The 7,813-nt window shown below is 43.0% G+C and overlaps 2 protein-coding genes across 2 annotated transcripts; both read right to left on the bottom strand.

Moving 5' to 3' along the window:
• Positions 1 to 316: 316 nt before the first annotated feature.
• LOC143630377 (uncharacterized) lies at positions 317 to 814 on the bottom strand. Its single transcript, XM_077099415.1, has one exon. The coding sequence runs from the start codon at positions 812 to 814 to the stop codon at positions 317 to 319; it is 498 nt and encodes a 165-aa protein (XP_076955530.1).
• Positions 815 to 2,519: 1,705 nt separating this feature from the next.
• On the bottom strand, positions 2,520 to 2,849 carry LOC143630376 (putative mitochondrial protein AtMg00860). Its single transcript, XM_077099413.1, has one exon. It carries the CDS (start codon positions 2,847 to 2,849, stop codon positions 2,520 to 2,522), a length of 330 nt encoding a protein of 109 aa, XP_076955528.1.
• Positions 2,850 to 7,813: the final 4,964 nt, after the last annotated feature.

Here is a 7,813-nt window from a genome sequence, read left to right as displayed (position 1 = left end):
ATATAATTTAAGTGTTAGAGTTGTAGGATCTTCTTAATTGTCAATAAAGTATTTCGTGAAATAGTCTTCCAAGGACACGTGGGTCCTTTTTGGCACGCGGGCCAGTGATTTTTCTTTGAGGACACGCAGGTCCTCTTTTGGCACGCAAGCCAAGAAAAAATTTGTTCACACTATACTTCTATACAAGTTTAATCAATTTTTTTAACAAGAAAGGCACGCAGGCCGAAATATATTACAAACGATGACATTAAATGTCTCTTTACTAGTCTACTGGGGCGCGCAGGCCAAATAAAAAATAACTGATAACAAACTCAACTCAAATGTAACACTTTTTCAACTGTGCAACATTCCAAGTTCTAGGGATTTCAGTCTCGTCTAACTTTTCCAACTTGTAAGCACCATTGGACAATACTGCTTTAATTTTGTAGGGGCCTTCCCAAGTTGGGGCCAACTTGCCCGGGGGTTCTTGGCCAGATGCTTCGTTATTGCGAAAGACAAAGTCTCCCGCATCAAAAGTGCATTTCTGAACCCGCGAGTCATAATACTTTTGTAGTTGATATTTGTAGTTATGCTCGCGGATTAGTGCTAACTCTCTCCTTTCTTCAAGGAGGTTCAAATTCATCCGCAACTCTTTATCATTGTCATCGTTCATCAACATTCGTGCGGATGAAACCCCTATTTCAGACGGGATCATGGCTTCAGTACCATAGGTTAAACTGAACAACGTTTCTGAATTGCTTGAATTCTTTTGGGTGAGAAAGGCCCAAAGTACATGGGGCAGTTCATCAACCCAGCCCGTTCGTTTAATTCCCATTCTTACCTTTATCCCTTCTTTGACTGTTCAGTTGGTCCTTTCTACCTGACCATTGGCTTGCGGGTGAGCTATGGAAGTGAAAACTTGAGTGACTTGAACTTCTTTTAGCCACGCTTGCAGTCCACTATCCGCGAAATAGGTTCCATTATCACTGACCAATTTTTGTGGGAGGCCGAAAAGGCAGATAATGAACTCCCACAGGAATTTCTTGACACTCGATGCAGTGATGGATGCAACCGGTTTAGCCTCAACCCATTTGGTAAAATAGTCTATAGCCACAATAAAAAATTGGACTCGTCCCGAGGCTTCAGGGAATGGACCCATGATATCGATCGCCCACTTTTGGAACGGCCAGGCAGATGTTACCGGAACCAACTCGTTCTTCGGACGCAGCGTATTGGGAGCATGATGCTAGCAAGAATCACACTTTCGAATCTCTTGCACAGCATCCATGTGCATCCCCGGCCAGTAGTATCTGACGTTCATGAGTTTTGCTACGACCATTATTGGGCCCGCGTGGAGACCACAGATACCTTCATGAACTTCCCGTATCAAGTAATTCGCATCCTCGGCGTCAACGCATCTCAGAAGTGGGCCAAGGAAGGATCTTCTGTACAAGATGCCATCTTACATTTGGTAGTTCAAGGCCTTGTGTTTTATTTTCCGAGTCATGGCCTTCACTTTCGGTAGAACTCCTGATGACAAGTAAGCCACGATTGGTGTCATATAGGACTCTACACCGGGTTAAATCACTAAAACTTGGTTCTACGGAACAGATGGTCGATCCAAGACTTCAATGCAAATGTCTTTAGCGAAGTGCTCAAAGTTTGTTGAAACCAACTTGCTAAGAGCATCCACCGACTTGTTCTCGCATCTTTTGATGTGAATTACTTTACACGAAGAGAATTGAAGGATCAAGTCCTTTGCTTGTGACAAGTATGAAGCCATTACATCGTTTTTTTACGTCATATGTTCCATTGATCAGTCTCGCGATCATCATAGAATCCACCCACGCTTCCAGGTGTTTTACCCCAAGCTTTTTAGTTATCCTTAGGCCCTCCAAGAAGGCTTCATATTCTGCCTCATTGTTGGTACTTTTAAAGTCCAACTTGATAGCATATGTAAATTCATGGCCTTTAGGATTGACTAGCCTAAGGCTTGCGCCTGAACCTTCACTGCTTGAGGCTCCATCCGTGAATAGTAACCAAATTTGTCCTTGTTCAGGAGGAATCAGGGGTTGTTGTTCAACTAAGCATTCTCCTTCTTTGTGTTGCGGGACTTCTGTGATGAAGTCCGCCAATACTTGCCCCTTGATTTCCGACTTGGGTTTATATTCAATTGCAAGTTCACCCATTTCAATATCCCACTTCGCTAAACGCCCTGACAATTCTGGCTTGCTTAATACATTTTTGAGCTTATACCACGTTAGCACATTAATGGGATGGCCCTAGAAATATCTGCGGAGACGCCTGGCAGCATAGACCAGCGCTAGAACCAGTTTTTCAAGCATTGAGTACATGGTTTCCGGCCCGGTCAACGTTCTGCTGACATAATAGATTGGCGTTTGGACATTCTTTCTGTCGGTCAACAGTACGGCTCCAATGGCGATATTAGATGCTGATAAATACAATGTCAGTGGCTCTCCCGCCTGTGGTGCTGTTAAGGTAGGCAACTCCATCAAACACTTTTTTACCTCCAGAAATGCTTATTCAACTTCTGCGGTCCATTTGAAGTGTGCTTTCTTGAGGCAATTTCTCAAAGTCGAGACAAACGGATAAGACTTAGCCACATGATTGGCTAAGAATCTGTTCAATGCAACCAGCCTCCCATTGAGTGTCTGTAATTCCTTGAGGGAGGAAGATGAAGGTATGCAGGCTACTGCCTGAACCTTGTCTGGATTGGCTTTAAAACCCGCACCTGTTACGATGACACCCAAATATTTTCCCTCCTCCATCCCAAAGGAGCACTTGGCTGGATTCAATTTCATGTTAATCTGTTTGAGGGTCTCAAACGTTTCCTCAATATCTCGGAGCATCTGATCTTCCTCACATTCTTAACTACCAAGTCATCCATATACACCTCCAAGTTTCGACCAATCTGTCCCTTAAATGCTTCGTCAATCAATCGTTGATACGCAGCACCCGCGTGCTTCAAGCCAAAGGGAATCATCTGGTTCCAGCATGTAAGAGATCTTGAACTTGTTCGTTCATTGCTTTGGTCTGTTCCGGACCCATTTTATGCTTCTTTTGCACAATTGGAGTAAACGCTAGGTTTACTTGCAAATTATGCTCTACAATCCTCTGCGGGACACCAGTCATGTCCGCGGGTTTCCATGCAAAGATGTCTATGTTCCTCGTAAGTAGTTGCTTCAAAAATGTCCTCACTGTCTCAGAGATAGCGGGCCCAATCATTACAGTTTGATTAGGGAACTTCTTGTTTAATACCCATTATTCTGGCTCAGTTCGTCAAACTTGCTTCAGAACTTTGATGGGTTTCGAACTTTCTGTCGTGAAGCAGTGACGATTAATATGGATGATTGCCACACCGGTGCGGGTCAGAACTCCCATCGCGCCGTGTGCTGTAGAAGGATGAGCCTTAAAGTCACCAATTGCCTCACGACCCAGAATGATATCATGCTTTGATGTCACTGGTAAGACCAAAAATTCGACATCTTACATTCTTGAATGAATCCCATCACTAAGAGTGACTGGGAACGATATCACCTCTCGCGGATGCATCACTTCGCCTCCGAACCCAGACATAGGTGCATGAATCGGCTTCAACCTCACCTTGTCTTCTTCATCCAATTGTTCAAAGCACTATTTGTACATTATGTCTGAGGTAGATCCCATATCAAAAAAGACATAATGCGAACGATAATGGCCTATGAGGGCAGTGATAATCAAAGGATTCTTATTACAAGGTCCTCCTTTGACCAATGGAAAGATTACTGGCTTGTTTTTTCCATTCTTCATCATCGAACTCTCTCCTCTTTCCTCCCACTTTGTGTACGCCTTGTATCATATGGACATTCAGGTCTTTAACTTGTTTCTTGGGCGGGCCCTGGTTATCTCGTGCGGGAGCTTTACCAGTCCCTGATCTTGCACCTTTGACCAAGGGTCCTAGTTTTCCCGACTTCACAGCTGCCTCAATCTCATTTTTCAAAGCTATACACTCATTCTTATTATAACCTATGTCGTCATGAAACGAACAGTGTTTTTTAGCGTCAAGGAACGATCTCCTTGTGAGTGGCTGCGGTTTCCTGAAGTTCATGTTTTCGGTGGTAAGAATTTCGGCAGGAGTCTTCGACAGTGGAGTCCAGTTATTGTTGACCCGCGCTGAAGAGTTCGCTTTGTTTTTGTTACCTATCAAAGATTTGGCATCGAATTGCTTTGGGCTGGAGCCTTAACCAAATCGTCCCTTTGGCCTGTCTATTCGGCCATGGAGTTTGAAACTCCACTTTTGGCGTTTGTTTATGATTTCTAGAACTCAAAGTTCTTTCAGTTCTTGCATAAAATTTTACCGCGGACATTATCTCGTCCCATGTTTTGGGCATTCCGTCCCTGCCAGTCAGTGTTCTGATCAAAATCATCACTTTTCACATTTTTGCGGAAAGCTCCTCGCAACATATCCTCGCTGACCCCACCGATATTGAGACTTTCGCTATTGAATCGAGTTATGAAGTCCTCAATGGATTCATTACTTCGTCTTACTACGTTTAATATCTCGGAAGGATCATGAGTGTGCTTCTTCTGCTGACTGAAATGCTGGGAAAATTTGGCTACAAAGTCGTCCCAGCTCTTAATTTGTCCGTTCGGCAGCTTCTCAAACCACTCTCGTGCTGCACCAGTGAATGTTAATGCGAACATGTGGCACCAGTAGGGAAGAGTCCAACCGCTGACTCCTCCTACAGCCACAAATTTCAGTAAATGATCACTGGGATCAATCATCCCATCGTATTTCCCTACGGATGTTGGGATTTTCGCATTGACCGGGAATAGGGCAGTTGCAATACGTGCAATAAACTTTGATATTTTAGCAAAGGCTGCAGGACGATACGTCTTGGTAAAGTCCTCCTCCGCGTCACTATGGTATTCGGAATGCGAATTGTCGCACGCGGGAGACTAGTCCCCTCCCAACCATGGAGTCTGCTATCTCCGCTATAATAGCTGACAGCACACGGTTGATATGATAGATCAAAACTTTCCAGTTCTTCTCTGTAGGAGGGTGGACGTGTAATCCTGAGAGGATAACCACATCCTATCCTAACCAATGCATCTTCTGGAAACCCCTCAGTTTGAAGGCTTCCGCGTATTTGACTGCTCCTCAAAGTTGTAGGAGGAGAAAGGGATCTTCTGGGAGATTCATCATAACTCAGAGTACGGGCACGAGGTCACTCTTCACGCACCATGCGCTCATACTCTGCTACAACATTCGCCTGCTGGACACGTAACCATTCCTCAGGAGAGAGAACTCCTTCGATTCTGGAATTACGACAAGGAGTTCTCACCGGCCCAGAATTATCGGGCTCGTCTTCCAAACCTAATTTTGTATAGGCTCGGCGAGTCTCCACCGTGAGACGTCCTAGGTCACCCATAGTAGGACCCCAGGTGCCGTGACACGTCCTAAGCCACCCATAGTAGAGCCTCCAGGTGCTTCAACATCAGCAGTACGTCTAGCAAACACATATGTTTCTATCAGCCCCTTAGGAAGCTTACTCATATCATACGAACCAAAAACCAACAAAAAACTTTTGCAGTTCTAACACCAATACGGATGGCGCCAATGAAGAAACACTGACCCGATCCCCTTAACGGGTCCTGGATCAAATGAGTCCACATGGTAGGATACAAACAACAACCGACTACGAAATGAGCACAACCTCTAGAAATCCAGTGACAGAAACCTGCAAAACAAGCACCGTGAGCTCGTTATGGGAAGAACAAGAGGGGGGGTCTTCCCGTAACCACCCTCCGACGTGAGAATAAGTACAGTTCCGATGGAGAGAAAGTACTTAAGTATATAGAGTAGATAGTGGGGAGTGAATGTGTTACCTCATGGAGATTATGAAGTATTTATAGTCGAAGGGTGTGGGAATATGATTGGCCCATATGTCTCTTTCTAGAAGATGCTCTTATAACTGTCTGGACACGTGCCCTCATGTGATAGATTGAGCTATACGTCCCATGTGCATCGTTATAACAACCTGGACACGTGTCTCTCTATGATAGGACGAGATAACCCTAGCCATGTGCACGGTTATAACAACCTGGCCAGCTGTCCTTCATCCATTGGCTGATGGGTCACGTATTCTCCAAGAAAGGATCTTGGTAAATCTTCTAGAAGGTAATTAGTTAATTAAGCTGTCCTATGACATTGCCTTCTGGTTATCTTGGCAAGCGGGGATACTACCCACCGGATGACTTCTGAGGGTGTCTTGATGCTTCCACACATAATCTCAAGGATGTATTCTTGTTCTTCCTTTACTGAGACATTCGGGTGATCTATTTGTGTGATAGATTGAGCTATACGTCCCATGTGCATCGTTATAACAACCTGGACACGTGTCTCTCTATGATAGGACGAGATAATCCTAGCCATGTGCACGGTTATAACAACCTGGCCAGCTGTCCTTCATCCATTGGCTGATGGGTCACGTATTCTCCAAGAAAGGATCTTGGTAAATCTTCTAGAAGGTAATTAGTTAATTAAGCTGTCCTATGACATTGCCTTCTGGTTATCTTGGCAAGCGGGGATACTACCCACCGGATGACTTCTGAGGGTGTCTTGATGCTTCCGCACATAATCTCAAGGATGTATTCTTGTTCTTCCTTTACTGAGACATTCGGGTGATCTATTTGTCCCGCGGGTGACATATGAGGAGTTTACCTTTGACCCACGGGCGACTTAAGGGTATTTGCATCTTTTTGGACCCTAACTCTATAGATAAGGAGAATTTTTTGATAGGTGGCTTTGTGTTTCTGTTTGCGGTTTAAGAATGACTCTACCTTGACCTCCTTTGGCGGTTCAGTTGCGGATTTGTCAGTGGGTTTAAGACACACCGTATTCCATGGAATGCGAAAAGAGTGTGAGATAAATGGAATATATGAAACTGTGAGTTTGCAAAGACAAAAGATAAAACCATAATTCAAGTCGCCAAGAACATATGACTTAACATCAAGCTTGAAATTGAAATAACCAAAATCACATGAAATGAAATTGAATTTAAATTTGAAATATTCATAAATCACCATGAATTTCATATTTCAATAAAGATGACAAAAATATACGGGATATTGGATTTATATTGGATTTTTATAATCCAAACTTTGGCCTATTGGCCCGTATTAATCCCAACTTTAGAAATTCCTTAGGTTAATCCTAACTTTTATCCTATTTGTTACCGGTTCCCTACTCTGGACGTTGGATTTACTCATAAATACAGTTCTAAACATTAGAGTTAATTAAAAACATTCACGGAATATTAAACTTCAACCAGATTATATTACAAAGCTTTCAAATCTTGTCATAGCAAACAATTAAAGTAGTTTTAAACATAAAACATAGTCTTTAAATAACATAACATTTCCTTGAGATGCCAGTATCTTCAATTCCATGCCATGTGTTCCCCTCAAGCCAACTGCCTCATCCTACACACACATATATATGCAAAACTTATGAAAGCTCACCAACATGTGTTGTGTCAATGCTATTATTTTAAACGTGTTGCAGGTTGATATGATTAAGTGCAAGGACAAGAAAACTAGACCGACCTTAGGATTTATTTAAACGAATAATAATTGTTTCATTTCGATGTGATGTTATTTGCAATGTTTTAAAAACCGGTATTTTACTTGTACCAGATTAGGCTAAAAAATGGTACAATCGGTTAAACCGGGTTATACCGGGAGGTTCAACCGGTTGAATAGTTTACCTTATAATTTCTTATAAATGTAACCTTAATCCAAAAATAACCCAAAACTAAATAATTCATAGAAC

This window comes from Bidens hawaiensis, unplaced genomic scaffold (genome assembly GCF_021521415.1).
Source record: "Bidens hawaiensis isolate Kalapana, Puna unplaced genomic scaffold, B.hawaiensis_p1.1 tig00005653_1, whole genome shotgun sequence".
Classification (NCBI taxonomy): domain Eukaryota; kingdom Viridiplantae; phylum Streptophyta; class Magnoliopsida; order Asterales; family Asteraceae; genus Bidens; species Bidens hawaiensis.
This window is presented reverse-complemented; position numbering and strand designations above follow the sequence as displayed.